Genomic DNA, 22,870 nt, shown 5'->3' with positions numbered 1-22,870 from the left:
GATCCCGTTGACCTGGACCATCTTGGTGAGTTGAGAGTGGGGCACTTGGTGCTCCACTTCTATCTACGGCAGTGGCTCCCCAGAAGTTGTTGGACTACAACTCCCATCATCCCTGAGTTCTGGCCTTGCTAGCTAGGGGGTGATGGGAGGTGTAGTCCAACAACATCTGGGGACCCACAGGTTGAGAAAGGCTGGTTCCAGAGAGTGGCACTGGTTGACCTTATCCTAGCCCCCTGGCAGTTACCTGTGATAAGTATATGCAACAGAACCTGCCACGCTTTGGAGTACAAATGCTCTTTATTAAAGGCAAGGACTGTGGCAGCATCTGCTCAGCCTTCTATTGGGCAAATAACCCTACAAAGTCAATAGGTTGCAATCCCACAGCAGCATTTTGAGCAGTGGTTAATAGGTGAGACAGTCACCTCACATTTTTCCTACACAGAAATAACCTTGATAACCTTGATATAGGGGGGAAACCTCCCACACATTGCCATAATTGCACAGTGATGTTCATGGTTTCCCAACTCGCACGCTTGCAGTGATATAAAAGCCCTTCAGCTAAGATGGCACAGGCCCTATTATTCCTCTGACACAGAGATTCATCTCCACGTAGAAAGGAAATCACATGTAAGGCAGTCCTTGAACAACCCAACGGGCAGACTTTGATTTCCACTCTGGTCCGAGTTGGATGATCCCACATGGCCACACTTCTGCCAGTGCCGCGAAATGGTGCTTTGGTGATGGGCTGCCCAGCTGGATGTTTCCCTCCAGCAAAAGCCAAAATACTTTGGCGGAATAAAGCATATATGCCATTCAATTTGGCTCCGCAGGCTTAGTGTCCTTTGTGCTGCAGTTCTGCCCATCCTTAGATTCCAAAGTGACATTTGGGTTGCCACTTATTAACTCTTGCTCTGCGTCTCTGCTCCTTCTCTTGCAGCACCGGCAGAGGCCACTGGAGTTCTCTAGCAAGCTGATGCACAGATTGATGATCAGGGCTAGCCAAGCCATCCCAAAGAGAATCCACAGAGACACCACATTCTTATACCAGGATGGGTAGGTACGCTCAGGGTTCATGCCTATGGAAAAACAACACTCGAGCTGTTTAGAGGTATGAAATGTCACTCCCTTGAGAGAGAAACGTAAGTATTTTACAATGAACTGAATCAACCAGGATTGAGCCTAGAACACTCTGGTGATTGAGAAAAACGAAATCCTGCAGTGTCTGGAGCATCTAAGAGTATCTAAGAGCATCTAAGAGTAGATGGGACACCATCCAGGTCAGAGACCAACCCAAAGGACACACTGAACTATGATTTCATTACACAGGACTGTATAGAATAAATGAACCGGGGAAATGTAGATTCCTAATGGTTGAGTCAGTTGCCCATAGCCACCAGCATAAAAAAGAATACTCATTATGTGGAGGTAGAATTTGCATTTTGCACCTCGTTTTGATTCAAAGTCCACATTCCATTGGCAGGGCTCTTGATGGAGATGCATCCAGGACCTGCAACCTTAGGGCCTATTTTCATGCAAGTAGTAAGGAAAATACAAAAGGCCCAGGCCATACCATAATGGAGATGGAGTTGTATCTTGGACTAATCAAGACTCGTTTACAAAGGGAAATGAAATTAATTTACTCATTATATAATTTAATATGGCCTTTAAACAGTATATACTGTATACAATGCTCTTTTCCACCTTCTTCAAACAAATGCCCTCAAATCACTGCCTCACTGGGATTAATGCCATATTCTGTGGGATGCACCATCCGTTGATGCCTCTTCTCATCTGAGAGCTGCTTGTGGTTCATTAGGAAAGGGCAACTTCCCTCTCTCTAGGTGTGTGTGTGTGCACATGCGTACTCACATGGGATTGTGTGAGAAACACCTCACACACGGATTGTTCTAAACCTGACTGATTAATTCGGTGCTTGTTTTCCCAGTTAAGTGCTTCCCTCACTGAAAAGGGCACCACAGCAATGTGCCATGAGGTTGTTTGTGGAAGTGAAGCCAAAAATTGTTCTCTCACAAACTGTGTTTGTGTAATCAAGCACATAAGCGCTCCAGAGCAAAGGGCCCTTCACGTTCAAGTAGGGCCGCCTCTTTCAGCTTATGCTGCAGAAGCAAATGTTGACACTTCAGCTTTCAGCTGAAGAAACAGGGTATTATTCCTTGTTGTTATTAGACTCAAACTTGAGAAGGCCACTTTTTTTGCCCATAACAGGAACTCACACATGGGAGCTTACTGAAAGGAAGAGAGAAAACCAAACTAAATAAACCTACTGGTTTATCTAAGTCTAAAAACATTCTGTATATAATAGGTCTGAACTACTTACCAATTACATAATCTCCAAAGCCTATTGTGCTAAGAGTAATGAAAGAATAATAGAACCCTTCTTCGTAGGTCCAGCCTTCTATGGCAGTAAACAACAGAGGAGGTAGCAGAAGGAACAGCAGAAGGCCAGCAACCAGCGCACAGGTCCGCGTCAAGACAGCTGCCCCTTTCTAACAAGAAACAAAAAGGATGTTTGAAGCAGACTGGTAGATGGGCATAGGCTCTTGTATCTCTTCCTGATCTCTTTAAGCCACAGTTCCACATTGCAGTGTGTCTGAAACAGGGAACTGTGGTTTGATGGCAGTACAGCAACCATGCTTCGATGATGGTTTACCATCCTGGTTAGTGAACTGACATTAAACCGCAGTTCCCCTTTTCAGTTGTAATGACCAGGATTAAAGTACCAAAGCCACCATGCAACGAGAGGAAGGAAATGTAGAAACGTGCTGACCAAACGTTCCTTCCTGCTTGAATTACGCTATCGTTCATTAAGCCAGGGACATTACATCAAACCTGGCCCTAAGTCTGCAGACAGAAGTATGGTCTCAAGAGTCAAGCCCTGAGAACAGTTAAGTCAGCCAGCGTGGTGCCCTCCAGATGGTCTACAGCTTCCATCCATCGTAGTCAGTGTGGTTTAAAATATCTGGAGGTCACCAGGTTGACAAAAGGCTGACTCAAGGCATCACCAGCCTCAAGGCAAAGGCTGAATTAAGGCATTTTTGGCGCCTGCTAAAAACATTCTTGTTTAAGCAAGCCTACCCAGATGCTTAGAAATGCTGATGTGAATTTAAATCTGTTTTTGTTTGATCTGTTTAGCTTTTTGTTTGATTTTAATGTTTTATCTTTTTGTAAACCGCTTTTTAAAAACAATCAACCAGTGTATAATTTTTATGAAATAAATAATAAAGTCAGGGGTAGACAACATGTGGCTCTCCAGATACTGTTGGACTTTAACCCCCTAGCAAGCCTTGCCAATGGTGAGGAAAGACGAGAACTTGAGTCCAACGACATTTGGAGGGAACCACATTGGCTACATCAGTTAAGTGTTAAGTATGATCAAGAAGCTGTCTGTAATTCTGTGTGGCTATGGATTGCACTACAATCCTCAATGGCAGTGGCTTGTAATTGGGGTGGTCTGCACATCATCTGATGTTTTTCTCAATACCATAGAGGACCTTAACTCACATCCTTTATAAAACGCACACACATTTTTATCCCTCATTAATGTGAAAACTTAAAAATCATGGTAGCATGTTTCTTCTTAAAATCATGGGAGCCTACGGAGGGCTCTGAATGGTTCTTCTAATGTCTAGGAGTTTGGAACTTTAAGTACATCTTTCCATCAGCCCCAGTAAATCTCAAGTTACTTGCTCTGTAAACACCTTGCTGCAGCAGACCTGACCTTTGTTTGTTGTGCACTGTGGCTTGGACTACATAGGTTGGTTGGTTTGTGGAAGAAGACTGGTAGATGGATTGTCTGGCCTTGTGGCCACTTTTTGATCCCTTACAGTTCTGTGGGTTTGGCCCTGACTGGTCACGCTGTGACTCAGAGACCTCAAGTTACAGATGAGAAAATGAGTAGTATTATTCCCACTAGTTTATGGCTTAGCTAAAACTTGAACTTGGATCTTCCAGGGAAATTCAATGCTACTCAAGGCAGATTTGAAAGATGCATGACTAATTGCATCAATCTGCCACAAAAGTGGGTTGAAGAAAGGTTCTCACAGATTAAAGGAGACAGCACTATCAATTCTAGGAAATACTTTTTTATGCTCTCCAGCTTTCATTTATATTTGCTTCATAACATTTTATTTTATGTTTGTTTTTTATCTGGAGATGTGGGAATGGTAGACTGCTAATTTCCTTTCCTTTCTCCCCTCTTCATGTTAAATGGGCCTTTCTAGGATCTAGTATAAATATATAATTATATGGCCATATAATTATAATAACTATAAGACTACACACACATGGCTCTCAAAGATAAAAATGGCAAAGTAAAAGTAAAATGCAATGTCATAAATTAACAATATTATAAAACTACAACTCGCAGCCTAAACATTTCCAGAAGAGAGAATAAAATCAGATGACTAAAAACATGTACATAGCATATAAACAGTGGTTTAACACAGCAATATCACATATGGGGGTAATGGGGGGTTAAGGCCAGGGGGAGCCCTCATTTGGCATGCCAATGACCAGGTGCCAGGCAAGGCTCTCTGAGGAAAACATTCCACAACTGGGACACCATCACACATAAAAAGCTCTGATGACCACCCAACTGACATCACCTGTGTTGGGGCACCTGGAACAGGGCCTCTGAAGGGAAGGCAAATGTTCAGATACCCTGGTACCCAACCACTTTGAAGATTAAGACCAGTAATTTGAACAGGGCCTGGAAACAGACTAGCAGTTTATACATGACTGGCGTTTGAGCAAATTGCCCAGTCCCACCTAATACTTACCGTATGTAGCCCTATTTTCTACCAACTCCAGTTTCCAGGCCATTTACAAAGGTTTCCCCACATACAACACATTGCAATAATCTGAATGGGAAGTTACCAGAGAGTGGGTCACTGTGGCTGGTCTATCTCCATCCAGATATAGCCACAGCTGGTGCATCAGCTGAAGCTGATTAAAATGTTTGGAAACTTCTACTATTGCAAGTGGAAAAGTAAATGTCCCCAGCAAAAGCGTGCACATTTTCTTTCACTGGAATGACAATGTTTGCAATAAACACTTTTCTTTTTTTGCATTGGTGGGTGTGAAATGTTTGGATCTTGACATGCGATGCAAGCAGCCATCAGAACAGAGTCAGATCTTCAACCTGTGCTGGGCCTGGGATTTGTCTGAAACAGCTGATGTGTTGCTATATCCAGGCATTGCAAAGCATCTGAAAAAACTGCAGAGTTTTTCAGGAATACTATGCACAGTAGTTGATCCTAGCCTAGCTGAGGGACTGGGACAGGACTATGTACATGCGTCATGCTTTCTGGATACTTGGAGCCAGAGACGCTGGTAGATAACCTGAGGAATGCAAGTCCTGGCCAGACATAACGTGAAGGGGGAAAACGATGAGGAAGAGGCAGCAGGTAATAACCCAACCTTTGCATGAAGGAAAGCAATTTCTTTTTGATAACAACTTACCTAAGACAGGCATTCAAGCTGGGCACTCACATTACATTTTTGTGAGCTCTCTCTTTTGCCCCTCCTGACATATTTTACCAAAAAGTTCTGGGTTTTTTGAGTGGAACTTATGACTCACACAAACGTTCTGTTGCTTTTCAGCACTGTCGTTACAGGATCAGGCCAAAATGTTCTAAAGTAGTCTGCGTGTGGAAGAGATTCTTTCCCCAGCTCCAAGTTCCCCAGCTGGTTGCATTTTTATATCTATGTATATATTTATATATTTTTTGAAATAAAAATTGCGCATTTCTGAATTCCACATCAGCAATATAACAAGTTGATGACAGATACCTGAGCCAAAGGGAAGAACATCTCCTTCTAGCTGAGTTGGTAAATTATAGCAGGGTAGTGTTGAAAAGCAGCACAGGGGAGATTTATTGGAAAGCTTTTCTAGTGGGGAAGAGACTACTTCCACGCATGCTAGGGGGAGGCAAGTTGTGAATGGTGTTGCCAGATGCAGAAGAGAATAGGGCTCCTGAACCTCTAATAGTTGTGTAAAAGAGGGGATCTCAGTAGGTATAACTTACTATTCAAGCTCTAATCTACAGAAACTACCCCTTCCAACATAACTATTAAAGGTCCAATGGTCCTGTCTTCTTTTGTATCTGGCTACCCTAATTATAGGGACGCGGGTGGCGCTGTGGGTTAAACCACAGAGCCTAGGGCTTGCTGATCAGAAGGTCAGCAGTTCGAATCCCCGCGACAGGGTGAGCTCCCGTTGCTCAGTCCCTGCTCCTGCCAACCTAGCAGTTTGAAAGCACGTCAAAGTGCAAGTAGATAAATAGGTACCACTCCGGCGGGAAGGTAAACGGCGTTTCCGTGCGCTGCTCTGGTTCCACAAGAAGCAGCTTAGTCATGCTGGCCACATGACCCGGAAGCTGTACGCCGGCTCCCTTGGCCAATAAAGCGAGATGAGTGCCGCAACCCCAGAGTCAGTCATGACTGGACCTAATGGTCAGGGGTCCCTTTACCTTTACCCTAATTATGAGATACAATACAGTGTTGGAGGGTTGCTATGGGAAATGACTGACCAGACAGCATTGATAAGTGGAGATGAAATAACATTTCGCTCAGAACTTAGGTTTGGGCAGCATCTGCCATGTTTTCCTTTCTTTCTCCTCTCAAGGTGTTGCACTCATGGGGCTTCTACTCCCTATTTTGTAAAAAAAATAAGTAGTTTAAGTTTGTAACAAGGCTTGGAATTGATTTGGGTGCAGACAGAGGCAAATTAAGGTAAAAGGCATGAAGCAGGAGACTTTCACCTTCACCAAATACTGCCTTTGTTTCCTAATTGTTTTCTCCAATCACACCTACTTGAAACCTTGTTAGATCCCTCAATACACAATACTTTCTTGTGTAACAGAAACCACACTAGTACAATGAACATAGTACAGAGTTCATGCAGGCCTAGTTATGAAGTTCTCAGTTTTTAAGGATTATTTCTAAACAACCAAAACACTCCACAATCCTGATCAGAGTGTCAAAACTTTTGCATTGTTTTGAAAGCATAACTAGATTTTGAGCCCAGAGCTGCCTTAGCAGAAAGTGCTGAAGTGTCCTTCAAGTATTTACACAAAGTATCAGTACACAGAGGGTTAAGAAGAAAGTATATTAGTACTGATAAAAAGGTAAAGGGACCCCTGACCACTAGGTCCAGTCGTGACCGACTCTGGGGTTGCGGCGCTCATCTTGTTTTATTGGTCGAGGGAGCCAGTGAACAGCTTCCAGGTCACGTGGCCAGCATGACTAAGCCACTTCTGGCGAACCAGAGCAGTGCACGGAAACGCCGTTTACCTTCCCACTGGAGCGGTACCTACTTATCTACTTGCACTTTGACGTGCTTTCGAACTGCTAGGTTGGCAGGAGCTGGGACCGAGCAACGGGAGCTCACCCTGTCGCAGGGATTCGAACCCCCGACCTTCTGATCGGCAAGTCCTAGGCTCTGTGGTTTAACCCACAGCGCCACCCGCGTACCTTTTAGTACCAGTAATAATAACTATAATTTACAGGGCTGGTTCTACCATTAGGCAGGTGAGGCAACTGCCTCGGGCAGAATATGCTGGGAGATGGTAGTGTCCCTGAGCTCCCTGATCATATGCTTGTTGGAGAAGAGAGCTGTTGTGTCATGCACTTTGCCCTCTGCCTTTATAATTACCCTACTGATCTACCTCAGGCGCAGCCCTGTTGCTATTGTTGATGTAGGAATTGCAATAAGAAATGATGCGGCAACAAACAAGTCTGTGCTTTGGTCTCATAACTATTCAGTGTGCTGCCATTTTCAGCCACAAATCAAAAATGTTCCCAGGACTGCAGTCCTACATATACTTACCAGGGAGTAAGCCCCATTGAATTCAATAGGACTTACTTCTGAGTAAACATGCCTAGCATTGTTAGTTTTGCCCTCAGCTGGTCACTTAAACACAGAGAGAAGCAAGTGTTATACATACCCTCTGGAGGCCATGTTGTAGGGTATGGGGAACCTTTGGCCCTCCAGTGGTTCCTGAACTACATCATTGGCCATGTTTGCTGGGACTGATGGGAGTTGTAGTTCAGAACCATCTGAAGGGCTAAAGGTCTCCCCCACCTACTGTATTGCAACGAGAAGAATCTGTACATCAGAATCGCAAGCCGTTCTGTGGGTTAAGACACCATACTGTTGTATTATCAGGCCAGCTGATTGGCCTGCTACAGACTTAAGTCAAAGACATGTCACTTTTATCTGCACCTAAACAACTCACCCATGCTGACAAAAATGAGCAGTAAAGCACCCTTGCTGTTTACCTGCCAGTGAAACTTCTCACCCAGGTGGAAGGCACACAGCTGAACACCAGACAGCATCAGTTGTCCTATCCTGTTGAGGAGGACAAGGTTCAAAGGTATCCCAAAAAGAGCAAAGAAGATGCAGAAGACTTGTGCAGCCTCTGTGCTGGGACTCAGGTTACCATAGCCTGGAAGGAGAAAGTTGATAGTTAGTTTAAAAGAATGTGGCTGTAAAAACATAAATCTGTTTCTGTGTTATCTGACCAAAAGAAGAGGGTCAGAGGTTAAGGATATGTGGCACGAGGCTCACAGCTTGTATGCAGCCCTGGAGGTACTTGTGTGGCCTTATCAGAAAATCCCAGCTTCCATTAAGTGAAGCAAGGTTCTCGCCCATCACCTCAGAGGTAAGCTAATACAGTGGTACCTCGGGTTACATACGCTTCAGGTTACAGACTCCGCTAACCCAGAAATAGTACCTCGGGTTAAGAACTTTACTTCAGGATGAGAACAGAAATCATGCTCTGGTGGCACGGCGGCCCCATTAGCTAAAGTGGTGCTTCAGGTTAAGAACAGTTTCAGGTTAAGTACAGACCTCCGGAACGAATTAAGTACTTAACCTGAGGTACCACTGTATATGTTAAGCCAACCTGTACAAAAAGCTAAAAGATCAAAAGGTTATTAGATGCCTGAAGTAACAGATATTGACATGGATATTCTAATTCTATTATTGCATGGATGTGGTGAGACAGAAGTCTCACATTTATGGTCAACAAATTTGTATTTGTGTGTTCAGTACTGTGTATCTACCAGCCAAGGATATATCACCTGTATTCAGGTAGATAAAATAACCAATTTTACTAGGTTTCCATCATAACCAATGCATGTTTAGAAGTAAAGGATTGCTGGAATATTACTAGGACTCACTCCAGAGCAATTAGATTTAGGAATGTGGTCAAAATACTCCCCCCCCAAACATTTGTATGCTTACATCTTACATTCAGCAGTGCATAACAAAAATACAAATGGTGGCAGGGAACGACTAAAAATCAACACCATAAAACCAAACAAAAATCAATGACAATAAAAACAGCAGTTAAAAGCAGCAGCGATGAAACAAAACTCATGAGGTCAGTAAAACTCAAGTTTAATGTACATCATCTATAGCTCATGGCATCATGCCACACCTCCCAGCAGCTGCCAGGCAGGAATAGCCCAAGTCATTCTTCTACCTGATCATCAGATCCTTTCCTATATTTTCAAGAGCATTACTAACAATAGTAAAAAGTGTCATATGATATGATTTATAGTGACACTTTTTATTATTATTTCTAGTAGTATTTTTGTAAATAAACATGCAATATGTAACTACTTCCCATTCTTCAAACTCTAGTTCCATCTATGAAATAAATGCTGGACTCCCTCCATTCTCATTCCCCCAACTCACAAGGCATCTGTTGAGACACACTTTTTTGTTCACAAGCAAACCAACATTACAAACATCATCAGCGTTACAAGGGATAAGGCTGTACGGAGGCCATAGCTGTCAAGTGTCCCTTATTTGAAGGGACAGTCCCTTATTCCAGCGCCATGTCCCGCTGCTGTCCCTTATTGATGGATGTCCCTTAAATGTCCCTTAAATGATGTCTCTTAAATTTCAAAGGAAGCAGCTCCTCTCCCTCACTCCCTGCCGGCCAGGGAGGAGAGAGGCTCCAACTGTGTTGCTTGGCTGTGTTGCTCACCCAATAAGAAGTCTAAGAATGACTGGGGGTGTGTAGCTAGTTAATGCAAGCTGAGGGGTTTTTTGAATGCTGGACACCATTTTTTTGCACGCGCTGCTGCAAATTTTGCAGTGCAAAGCCAGGCCGGGGAGCCATCTTAAGTTGAGGCTGCATAGGCCTTGTGGTGCATGTGATTCATATTCTATTCAGTTGAACCTCTGGTTACAAAGTTGGTTGGCCGGTGTTCTCGAAGCTACCAGCATGAGTTTGACCAGACTGGACAGGAAGACTGGAGTGCCTGGAACAGGTGAGTCTGCAGGTCCCTTATTTTGGCTGCTGGTCCCTTATTTTCAAGGCTGCTGGTCCCTTATTTTCAAATCTGTAAGTTAACAGCTATGATGGAGGCAGGTGCCAACAGCAAGCACTCTAGATTACAGAAGGGTCCTAAAATTAGGAAACGTTCCCACTTGAAGGCTTCAACAGACTCTACACTTCCCTAAAAGCCCACTTTAATTCTATATATGTAACTCTCTGAAATCTATGTGATGTTTGCTTCTGGTTGGGGAGGTTAATTGGACTGAATGGCAAAACAAAACAACCAGAATAACATGTGCTTCCTGGTGGGAACAGCTTGCTCTTTCCTCTGCATGCCAACCCACCCCCCATGTACTCTTTAAATGGGGGGGGGGGGAGAAAGCAGCAGGCTGCCTGCAAGGAAAAAGGAATAGCCAGGTACCATAAGCATTTAATATAAACCACAATGATTACTGAGAATAAAAGTCACCTGGCTTCATAGCACACTTACTTCTATTGGCTGTGAACACTATTATGGCAGACACATTTATGGAGCTAAAGCAAAATCGAAGCATAAATAAGTCTTTAAACCGCATTCTGTGGGGCCTGGTTCTTGCAAGGAGCAGTTCTTGGAAGGTTGTCTATAACAACCATGCATTTGGCATCCTACAATAGATTGCACTGTTAACATGCTCCCCGCCCCATGTGGGATTTTACTAGTTGTTTGCTTTTATTTGCCCACCTTTAAAAAATCTGGATAGCAGTGAGATGGAAAAAGCAAATGGTTCAGTATCTCCACAATTTTAGAATGTCTGTGTCGGGCACATGATCAAACACCTCTCCATATAAAAAACTCACTGTCCTTTCAAAACAACCACATTTTGACATGCAGGAAAGTATTTTAAAGTAGGTGTGTGTTTAAAGATGCAACCTTGCATTCTGGCAAAAAAAAAAAAAAAAAAAAAAGCCCAATAGATATTTTTTTTAAAAAAAAAACCAAACCCACACAGTACTGTTCCAATTCCATTTTAGCATCCTGAAAGAATGTTAAAATGGGTTTCATGGAGCTTTCTAGAAGAGGGGAATTCTGAAGCACCGTGTGACTACACCACAAGTATGGTTTTCTTTGATCAGCTGCGTTTATATTGGCGTACACATTTGTTAGCATAAGGAGTGATGATGGTAAGCACTGTGCTAAAGACACATCAACCCACAATACACAAACAGAAGTAGTTCTAAAACAAGATTATGTGGGAAAACAGGAAAGTCCAGAGAGAGAGAGAGAGCGCTTTAAAAGCAACCTCAGGGTGCACAGAGATGACACACAGGGATGTCCATAAAATGCCACAGAAGTTCAATTTAACCAAATGGCACTTCAACCATATTGATCATTCAATCAAATCAGAGGTTACAGTGATAGTAAATGGCAGATTTATTGATTTGTCTCCCATCCCTCCCACCATGGTTTCTGGTGGAACAGCTGTCTTGGATCAGCAAAACACCAAAGAGGTTTGTTTAGGGCTCCTTGTTGGTTTACAGTAGTACACACAGGTCCGGCTGTTTGGATATCTGAATCTGTGGTGTGTATAGAGAGGTTTGTGTATTAATTCCTCATCTATGGATAAGTGAATTTCTGTATAATGAGGGGTTCAATAGTGGACCTACATGTATTTGGTCCAGTATGTCACAGTATGTTCATGATGCCAGGGCACCAAGGGTTAAGTGCTGAACTCAATTTTACATATTGAACTGAATAGAAGGAATCAAAAGGTGGGGATTCTTCATGTAAGCCATTGTTTACTAATAACAGTGCAGTAACTGGAAACATTTTAACTTCATTTCAAATTACCGTAACTATCAATGATTTTACATTTTCTAAAGCCTCTGGTTATGTTAGCTGACTCAGTTAAAGATACTGACCTACATAAATATGGTATAATTAATATACATATGCACGTGCGCGCACACATGTATGTGTTTGTCTGATGAATGTTAACTGGACTACTTGGTTCTGAGGGAAACTAATGTGATGTTATTTATCCGCAGAACTGGAATCCACAATGGAACATGGTGGCCTGTAAGCAAATATATAATCAAGCTCCAGCCAGTTGGTTTCCCCCCCACTCTTCACTGAAAATGAACAAATACTTAATATGAGCTTAGGTGGGCACTTCCTTGTCCACTGGAAGGTCAATGATCATGAAAATGGGGGGGGGGGGGTAGGGAGGCTGTTCCTAAAGTGCCTGTCATGTTGTACTGAATTCTAGGGTTCTTCAACTTGCCCTCATCTATTTATCACCATAGCTCTTTGACTTGAAGCAAGCAAAGTAGCCCCCACCCTGTCCCACTCCTCCAAGTCTCTCTTGTCTCATCTGGATCCCCCAGTGAGCCCCTGTTTCCAATTGGGGGTGGTGCTTTTGTAAGCACATCTAACCCCACTGGGTGGCCTATGGCAAGAAAAGCAGGATAAGAAAAAGTACTCAGAAGTGTTGAATGGCTGGGGTCTGGTGACCCTGTACTGAGACAGAGAACTCGGAATTTATAGAAATGGGGTTGAACATTTGTTGATATGATAATGTGATGGAGAACAACTTTATCTGAAGTTTCGAAAAGCCTGTTCCCAGGTGTTAAGTAAATAAGGAAGTTATTGCATTTCACTTTTTGTACACTTTGTCTTAACATTCTGTACTTTTGCATTGTGTGCAACTTTGATAAGATCACCATAAGATGTACTTTTTGATAAAAGGATATATATATATATATATATTTGCTTTCGTAGATTTTCACGGGTACAGGAATGCAGGTTTTGGTGTCTTCGGGTGTCTTCCCGTGTAAAAGTTGGGGTGTCTAGGCGACGTTTCGACGAGGTCTCACTCGTCATCTTCAGGCTGGTGCTTTCGGCTTCTTGTTACTGGAACAGAGCAGGATCTCAGTGTTTGAGTTCCTATAAATACTGTTGAGGAGGTGTGGTGTATAGCCTCCAATGTTCTGGGCAGAGAGGAGGTTCCCAGGCTAGTGTGCCTTTTCTTCTTTTGTTCCTTAATTACTTGAGGGATATCTTGAGTGATTTCTTGAGTGATTTCCTGAATCCCACTTAGGTGGGTCATTAGGTGTGGATTAGTTGCTAAAGCCTTCGTGTCTTGAACTCTTGAACTTTGTGAAGAGTTTTTCTGAGAAGATGGCTGTACTGCACTTGGTTGTGCTCTGGCTTGGCTTCGTGTATAGGGGCGAGCTGTGGTTTTGTGGCCTGTGCCAGCCAGATCTGTGTAGGGATTGCAGGGGGGTGCAGCATCCGGAGGTGCCACCCTGGTTTGGCTACTGGATGGTGTCTGTAATTTATCTGTGGAGAGGGTCTGGGTTTGGGTCTGGTGTGGTTGATTGGTGATGGCGTTCTGTGTGCCTCTGGATCTGGTGTCAGATTTTGTGGGGAGGGCTAATTTCCAGATGTCTGGCAAGCGGGATGTGTCGTCACGCTTGTTCATGTTGTGAGGGTGTTTCTCTATCTCGATGGCTTCCATGATTATTCTCTTGTGGTGATGTTCCATGTTAAAGAGCAATTTGGAATCTGCAAAATTAATTTCGTGTCCTGTTTCTTTCATGTGTTGGAAAAGAGAGGAAGTTTTTTCTTCTTTTTTGACGGCATTCTTGTGTTCTGCGATCCGTGCATTTATTCGTCTGTTTGTTTGTCCAATGTACGTGGCTGGGCAGACTTTGCAGGGTATTTCATAGACCCCTTGGTTTTCCAACTGAATTTTATCCTTGGGGTTTCTGAGGATATTGGCTATTTTTTGGTTGGTGCAAAAGGCTGTTTTGATATTGTGTTTATGGAGGATTTTGCTAATTTTATCTGTAGTGCCCTTGATATAAGGAAGGAGGGCTATGCCATTGTTTTCTTCTGTGTCTTGGTTTTTGGGGGGTGTTTCTTTTTGGATTAGCTTCGTAACCCTGTTTTGCTGGTATCCATTGGCAATTAACACATTTGAGAGATTGAGACAAGACCACTTGACAACTGAGTTACAGAATCTCTCAAATGTGTTAATTGCCAATGGATACCAGCAAAACAGGGTTACGAAGCTAATCCAAAAAGAAACACCCCCCAAAAACCAAGACACAGAAGAAAACAATGGCATAGCCCTCCTTCCTTATATCAAGGGCACTACAGATAAAATTAGCAAAATCCTCCATAAACACAATATCAAAACAGCCTTTTGCACCAACCAAAAAATAGCCAATATCCTCAGAAACCCCAAGGATAAAATTCAGTTGGAAAACCAAGGGGTCTATGAAATACCCTGCAAAGTCTGCCCAGCCACGTACATTGGACAAACAAACAGACGAATAAATGCACGGATCGCAGAACACAAGAATGCCGTCAAAAAAGAAGAAAAAACTTCCTCTCTTTTCCAACACATGAAAGAAACAGGACACGAAATTAATTTTGCAGATTCCAAATTGCTCTTTAACATGGAACATCACCACAAGAGAATAATCATGGAAGCCATCGAGATAGAGAAACACCCTCACAACATGAACAAGCGTGACGACACATCCCGCTTGCCAGACATCTGGAAATTAGCCCTCCCCACAAAATCTGACACCAGATCCAGAGGCACACAGAACGCCATCACCAATCAACCACACCAGACCCAAACCCAGACCCTCTCCACAGATAAATTACAGACACCATCCAGTAGCCAAACCAGGGTGGCACCTCCGGATGCTGCACCCCCCTGCAATCCCTACACAGATCTGGCTGGCACAGGCCACAAAACCACAGCTCGCCCCTATACACGAAGCCAAGCCAGAGCACAACCAAGTGCAGTACAGCCATCTTCTCAGAAAAACTCTTCACAAAGTTCAAGAGTTCAAGACACGAAGGCTTTAGCAACTAATCCACACCTAATGACCCACCTAAGTGGGATTCAGGAAATCACTCAAGAAATCACTCAAGATATCCCTCAAGTAATTAAGGAACAAAAGAAGAAAAGGCACACTAGCCTGGGAACCTCCTCTCTGCCCAGAACATTGGAGGCTATACACCACACCTCCTCAACAGTATTTATAGGAACTCAAACACTGAGATCCTGCTCTGTTCCAGTAACAAGAAGCCGAAAGCACCAGCCTGAAGATGACGAGTGAGACCTCGTCGAAACGTCGCCTAGACACCCCAACTTTTACACGGGAAGACACCCGAAGACACCAAAACCTGCATATATATATATATATATATATATATATATTCATTTGCGACTGTCTCTCAGGCTCAGATAATGCTGCCACTTAACACTAGCCTTCCTTTCTGGGCTGCTTACCAAACTAATGCACATAAGCTGCTTTGAACCACGTAGGCTAAAGCACCATATATTACCATCATACTAGTTATAGGCTCATGAAACAGAGGAGCTGAGATTTAAGAAGGGCATGTATAAGAAATGGAAGAAAGGTGAAATCATGATGGAGCCAACAGTTGCAGGGAGAAGGTCAGGCAGGCCAAAACTCAGAACGAGCTCAGGCTTGTAAGAGTGGTGAAAAATAATTTTTAAAAGGTTTCTTTGGCTATGGTTGAAACAAGGGGAAGGACAAGGACAAGGAAGTAGTAAGCTCTCTGCGTGGAGAAGATGGAGAAATGATATTGGGTAACTGCTCAACACTTACTTTGCCTCTGTCTTCATGCAAAAAGAAAGCAAGGACACCTGGCCTGGCAGTAGTGTGTGTGAAAAGGACCTGGGGGTCTTAGTAGACCACAAGTTGAACATGAGTCAACAGTGTGTGGAAGGAGGAAAAAAAGAAAGGAAAAAAGGTAGTGCTATTGTAGGCTGCATCAACAGGTGTAGAGTATCCAGATCAAGGGCAGTAATAGTACCACCTCTGGAATACTGTGGAATGGCCGCCCTCACAAGGTTGTGGACTCTCTTTCCTTGGAGGTTTTTAAGCATCTGTTATGGATGCTTTAGTTGATCTAGATTGATAGCAGCAGATGAGGATAAACATGAATGATTATGGATTGAGAAAATTGATGTTTTCCTGCTGCAAATGGGGGGTAGTGTGTGTGTGCATCCCTAGTCCGAATTTAGATGAGCCTGTTTTGCTCATCTCTGTATCCTTCTGGCAGATGCAGGTTCTAAGTCCCACTTGCTACAGAAGGTGCTGCTAAGCAAAGGAACAGCAGGTCAGGACCTTGTGAACAAGTCCAGTGGCCCCCACAGTGCCCTTGACTGCAGTCCTTTTACCCTCTAATTTGTTAGCTCAAGATTTAATACCGGTATATTGCTTTGCCTTGTGCTGTTTGTTAAGGAAGCCATTCAATAATTCATCCCCATCTGATTTGCTGGATGTAATAATGTGCTACGTGAATTGCCAGGAAATCACATCCAGGGAGCATCTCAATCTTCTAAACCCGGTAGGTGTATTAATATTAAAAATCAGTTACACTGCATAGAAAACAATAACTTGATATTTTGTTGAAATATATTGGAAAACTCTCGACCAAAATTGACTGCAACGTTGATTTAGATGCATAATCCGTGGGTATTAGAATAATGCTTATCACCCTTATACCACTGTTTTCAAAAAGTTATGCTCACAGTGAACAAGTCCTGGAAGACTGATCGCTACTAGTCAAATCCTTCCCACCAAGCTTGTACTGCCATCTAGTGGTTTGTTATAGTAACAAAGTGTGTCCAACAAACGAAGGGAGGGTGATCAAATTCTGTGCTTGTGGTCAAACCTTTTAAAAAATGCCACCCCTTCCTTTAAAGTTTTTCTTCACTATAAATTAAATACATATATTGCTAAATACAGGAATATGTCCTGCACAACATTTAGAAACTTTCTCAAAAGGGGCAAAGAGCAGGACATTTTTCTTCCCTCTTCTCCAATCCCCTACATTTTTCAACTCAGCCCAACTAAAGCCCAACTCACCCAACTTCCAGGATGAGAAACCACTGATGCAAAGCAGATGTGCAGCTGCTGCTGCCCGCACAGGGCTGTTTTCCATAGAATGAACATATACCTCCCAATCTGACTGGGGATGCCCATCTGGATGCCACACAAAGCTTTACAATGTGCACACAATTTCACATCAGATTTACACCCAGAAAGCAGCAAGTATTTAACTGAATGAATGTATTCTGGCCTCATGTGGCTAGCCCTGGAGACAGCTGATACACAGCTCCTTTTAAGTTAGGAGCTCAAGCAGGAGACCAGGAATGGTTTGGGAGGGAGACTTAAAGACACAGATCTCTGAAGGGGATTGGAGACTCACCGTGGCCTAGATCTCCCTTTCGCTCCTTCTCCACCAGAATAAAGTAATCTGCTTTAAAGATCATACATATATTATAGTACCTGACCCCTGTCTGATTGCAACCACATCAATGAAATCCTATCACCACTCGGTTAGAAGGGGTGCAAGATGTTATACACTTACAGTGGGAGTGCTGGAGGGTACAAAGTTTTTTGTTTGATCTTTACGGTTCTCACAGTGGTAGCAATTCAGCTGAACATGGGGCCAGCTTTGTTCAGGGAGGCAATAAAGGATTGGTGCGTACCTTGTTCTCACAGAGAAATTGACACAACAATGTCAAATGGTGAACGGGAAACTTAGGAAGGATACCTTCATGGAAGAATGGCTTGAATTCCGTTTCCTTGTTAATTTCAGCAAGGAGAATAACTGATCTCCAATCTCTTAATGATTGCTATGGATTTTCTCTCCTAACTGCAGTATATCGTGCTAGGGGAATAGTGATTTTCTTCCCCTTCTGGCTGACTTTATAACTCAGTGATGAAAGGTTTATTTTTACTTTTTTGTGTGCTGTTGTTTGGATTGTTATACTCCTATATTAAAAAGAACTCTAGGAAGCCAGTGGGGTATAGTGGTCTGCTTTGAAATCAACACTAGTGAGAAGAAAGAAGTAAGAAACTTGCAGAATGCCAGAGATAGCATGATGTAGTACTGCCATCTTGTGACTTGTCAGAAGGCAGAGGCAAGAGGACTGCTCCTTGTACAATTTCATGTGCAGAGCCGTATGCATGCACGTATTTCCAGTGTGAGGACTGCTGCACAGTTTATATGCACATGTTGTGGAATGTAAAAATTGCACAAAAACAAAAGCAGCAGCTCAGGCTCACACTAGGTTTGATGGCAGAACTGCTCCCATATATAAACTATGGGAGTGGGATCTCCTGTATGCAGCAAAAGGGCCATTCAAGTGGGAGGCTAAACTCTCTCCCCTGTATTATAGCTTCTCTCCAGGGTCATTTTTTGCCCAGCTTGGTTCCAGAGCAATGTTAAAAACTCCCCAGGCACCAGGCACATTATGCAGCTGGTGTGGGTCCAATTGTAACCACATAATCTCTGGATGATGCCAGGTTGGCGACTGGCATCTCCATCTGGCTGCCCACCTCTCAGCTTTTTAGGCAGATAAGCAGAAGAGTTTACTTACTGCATTTATATCCCACCTTTTTCTCCAAGGAGTACATGGTTCACCCATATCCTCGGTTAATCTCTACGACAACCCTGTGAGGTAGGTTAAGAGGTTGTGACCCAAGGTCACCCAGTGAGCTTCATGACTAAGTGGGGAATTGAACCCTGACCTCCCAGGCCCTAGTCCAACACTCTAACCACTATACCCCACTGGCTTCCTAGAGTTCTTCTGATATGGGGCAGCTATATAAATTAAGAAGGTACATAAGTATGGGGAAAGCAAAATGTCACTTAGAGAAGGATCTGAAATAGCTTCCTTGAAGCTTTTATTTGTTTTATTCTGGATTGTTTTATTGTTTGGATTGTTTGATGTTTAAATGTGTTGTAAAGTGCTTTGAGATGTTTTCTTCAAAATATAAAGCAGAATATATATATATATATATATATATTTGCTTTCGTAGATTTTCACGGGTACAGGAATGCAGGTTTTGGTGTCCTCGGGTGTCTTCCCGTGTAAAAGTTGGGGTGTCTAGGCGACGTTTCGACGAGGTCTCACTCGTCATCTTCAGGCTGGTGCTTTCGGCTTCTTGTTACTGGAACAGAGCAGGATCTCAGTGTTTGAGTTCCTATAAATACTGTTGAGGAGGTGTGGTGTATAGCCTCCAATGTTCTGGGCAGAGAGGAGGTTCCCAGGCTAGTGTGCCTTTTCTTCTTTTGTTCTTTAATTACTTGAGGGATATCTTGAGTGATTTCTTGAGTGATTTCCTGAATCCCACTTAGGTGGGTCATTAGGTGTGGATTAGTTGTTAAAGCCTTCGTGTCTTGAACTCTTGAACTTTGTGAAGAGTTTTTCTGAGAAGATGGCTGTACTGCACTTGGTTGTGCTCTGGCTTGGCTCAAGTTCAAGACACGAAGGCTTTAGCAACTAATCCACACCTAATGACCCACCTAAGTGGGATTCAGGAAATCACTCAAGAAATCACTCAAGATATCCCTCAAGTAATTAAAGAACAAAAGAAGAAAAGGCACACTAGCCTGGGAACCTCCTCTCTGCCCAGAACATTGGAGGCTATACACCACACCTCCTCAACAGTATTTATAGGAACTCAAACACTGAGATCCTGCTCTGTTCCAGTAACAAGAAGCCGAAAGCACCAGCCTGAAGATGACGAGTGAGACCTCGTCGAAACGTCGCCTAGACACCCCAACTTTTACACGGGAAGACACCCGAGGACACCAAAACCTGCATATATATATATATATATATATATATATATATAATCCAATGGGGGGGGGATGGTGCCTATGCATTCCATTGTGGCAACCACAATCTAAGTTCAAGCTGTCATTTGGTGATTAGCTTATACATCTGAGTTTCTGACACTGTTCCAGGAGGAAAATCTACATGGAGCCAAGCGCTAAGTACAGGGAAGATTCAGTTTCCCTCACTCTATGCGCTCTTTTGCTCCATAATTTTTTTTTAAAAAATGTATATGCAATTCCACTTTATATGTAACTGGGGGACCCACAAATGGAGCTGCTGCTGCTGTCGTGCATAGTTTGAGTCTCAGATACACAGAGCATTCATGGCCACATGCCCAGATTAAAAAAATGTAATCATAGGCACCACATGAAGAAACAGAAGCAATCACGAGAGCATTGAAGAGTTTTCTATAGGCTTTTTGGGCAATTTTGACGTCAGCACATTTACATCAGTGAGTCTAGGAGAAACAATGTCGGGTTTGTGGGGCATGTGCGTAAATGTATATCAAAAAAAACACACCCAAATATCAAAGAGAACCAAGTAGGATGACACAAACATGGGAATATATTATCACCCTTAGGCAATCCCTAAAATAAATGACTGACCCTTTTCAGCCCACATTAAGGCTATTCATGCAGTTTGTCAAAAGGGAAAGAATGCCAGAGAAGACAAGTTGAGAAGCACTTTACTTATAAATAGTTACAGCTGGTTTCTTTATGAAATTTACATGGCACTCTATGGCTCCTAAAGCAGCGATCAGATAATAACTTCCAAAGACCATCAATAGAACAAAACCAATAAATTCATAAACTGTTAAACCAGAAGAACAAAGTAGTTTCTTGAAATCTCAGGACAACTTGGAAAACAAATTAAAATCCACAAAAGGTTTATATCGATCTCCTAAAAACCAATGGACTGGAAGTGTGAAGTCTCTTTGGAGAGAGACTCACCTAACACAGGAACCACGACTGAAAAGGTCCTGCCCCTTCCCTGAAGTTAGATGAGCCAGAAGAACAACTGGAAGCCATTGGTAAACCAGTGATAGAGAATATCAGATCTGAACTGATGTCAGTAAGCAGTTAAAAGATTAGTTTATGTTAGCTTAAGCCAGTGGTACTCAAAGGGTGTGGAGTGCCACACTGGTGTGGCAGGAGAGGATGGCCAGTGTTGCGAGAAGATTCAAGGACAATCAAAGAAACATTCAAATGTTTCAGTGTAACATAAAAAGGTAAAGGGACCCCTGACCGTTAGGTCTAGTCACAGACATCTCTGGGGCTGGGGCGCTCATCTCGCTTTATTGGCCGAGGGAGCTGACGTAGAAGAAGAAGAGTTTGGATTTGATATCCCGCCTTTCACTCCCTTTAAGGAGTCTCAAAGCGGCTAACATTCTCCTTTCCCTTCCTCCCCCACAACAAACACTCTGTGAGGTGAGTGGGGCTGAGAGACTTTTGGAGAAGTGTGACTGGCCCAAGGTCACCCAGCAGCTGCATGTGGAGGAGCGGAGACGCGAACCCGGTTCCCCAGATTACGAGACTACCGCTCTTAACCACTGCACCACACTGGCTCTTCTGGGCCAGCTTCTGGGTTATGTGGCCAGCATGACTAAGCCACTTCTGGCGAACCAGAGCAGTGCACAGAAACGCCATTTACTTTCTTGCTGGAGCAGTACCTATCTATCTACTTGAACTTTGACGTGCCTTCGAACTGCTAGGTTGGCAGGAGCAGGGACCGAGCAACGGGAGCTCACCCTGTCATGGGGATTCGAACCACCGACCTTCTGATCGGCAAGTCCTAGCCTCTGTGATTTAACCCGCAGCGCCACGAGTGTCCCTCAGTGTAATATAGTATAGTATAATATTTTTTTTCTTAATCTGCAGAATACAGATTGATATCTTTTCAAAATGATAGCAAGAACATCAAGAAATACTGAGACCACCCCTGGTTGTGATCCAAAATCGCCATTCAGACAGAGCGCTTGAGAAGGCTCATTTGACTCCCGTAGTAACCCCAAGGAAACCTCCAAACAAGAAAGTCTGTCGACCATATGTGGATAGCTATCCAAGCCTCAGATTCACATGGACTGGAGATGAAAACTGGAGTTTGTTTGTCTCAAATTAGACCTAATATAAATGAGATTACCTGGAGAAAGCATTCTCATACCTGTCATTGAGTTTGTACATATACTTAAAGTACATTTGTAAGTGGTGTGTTTATATTTTGGGAATGATTTGTGTTCTCATGTGGCTGCATTGTTTTATACTTTCTGGATGTCCCATAATCATATTATAAATACTTGTATTCCTTAAGCCATAAGTTTCCTCTGTCTTTGCTATCTGCTTCTCCAAGGTGTACAACCAAGCATAGCTAAGTTTCTTTTTGTCTTCCAGTGTATTTCTTATCAATAAAATTTTTGGGGAGCAAAATTTTATTACAGTCATACCTCGGGTTACAGATGCTTCAGGCTGAGTTACGGACCCGCCAAAACCCGGAAGTGCCGGAATGAGTTACTTCCAGGTTTGGGGTCGTGCATGCGCAGAAGCGCCAGATCACAACCCACGCGTGTGCAGACGGGCCACTGCGGGTTGCAAACGCTGCAGGTTGTGAACGTGCATCCCGCATGGATCACATTCACAACCTGAGCGTCCACTGTATTTATGTGTGGCCTAGAGAAAGACGTTTGAGAACCACTGGTTTAAGCCATAAGTTTCCTTTGTCTTTGCTATCTGCTCCTCCAAGGTGTACAAATTTAGATTATCACAGCAAACTTTATCAGGGGAAGGGCCACTCTTCCTTTTGCCCCCTTCTACTCGGATCACAGTGGGATGATGAAACATTTGGGGATCAGATACCTCTAGAGATATAGTATAGATTAATAAAGGTAATTTGCTAGGA

The 22,870-nt window shown here is 43.2% G+C and overlaps 1 protein-coding gene and 1 long non-coding RNA gene across 4 annotated transcripts in view; one reads left to right on the top strand and one right to left on the bottom strand.

Moving 5' to 3' along the window:
• Positions 1–278: 278 nt before the first annotated feature.
• KCNK17 (potassium two pore domain channel subfamily K member 17) overlaps positions 279–22,870 on the bottom strand; it is a 30,792-nt gene continuing 8,200 nt past the window's right edge. The window contains exons 3-5 of the mRNA XM_083434566.1: positions 8,302–8,468; positions 2,339–2,507; positions 279–1,076 (exon numbers count right to left, since the gene is read on the bottom strand). Coding sequence (XP_083290692.1) covers positions 814–1,076; positions 2,339–2,507; positions 8,302–8,468 — 599 coding nt within the window. The 3' untranslated portion in view covers positions 279–813. The remainder of the gene's footprint in view (positions 1,077–2,338; positions 2,508–8,301; positions 8,469–22,870) is intronic.
• On the top strand, positions 11,404–22,207 carry LOC310674848. Of its 3 annotated transcripts, none has more exons than XR_014509792.1 (4): positions 11,404–11,474; positions 16,405–16,461; positions 16,587–16,692; positions 21,856–22,207. It is a non-coding gene; the product is annotated as an uncharacterized lncRNA (long non-coding RNA). The 3 variants fall into 3 exon arrangements; XR_014509793.1 differs by lacking the exon at positions 21,856–22,207 and adding an exon at positions 18,190–18,315; XR_014509794.1 differs by lacking the exon at positions 21,856–22,207 and having other exon boundaries at positions 16,587–17,139.

This window comes from Podarcis tiliguerta (assembly GCF_965153285.1).
Source record: "Podarcis tiliguerta genome assembly, chromosome: 3".
In the NCBI taxonomy this organism is placed as follows: domain Eukaryota; kingdom Metazoa; phylum Chordata; class Lepidosauria; order Squamata; family Lacertidae; genus Podarcis; species Podarcis tiliguerta.
This window is presented reverse-complemented; position numbering and strand designations above follow the sequence as displayed.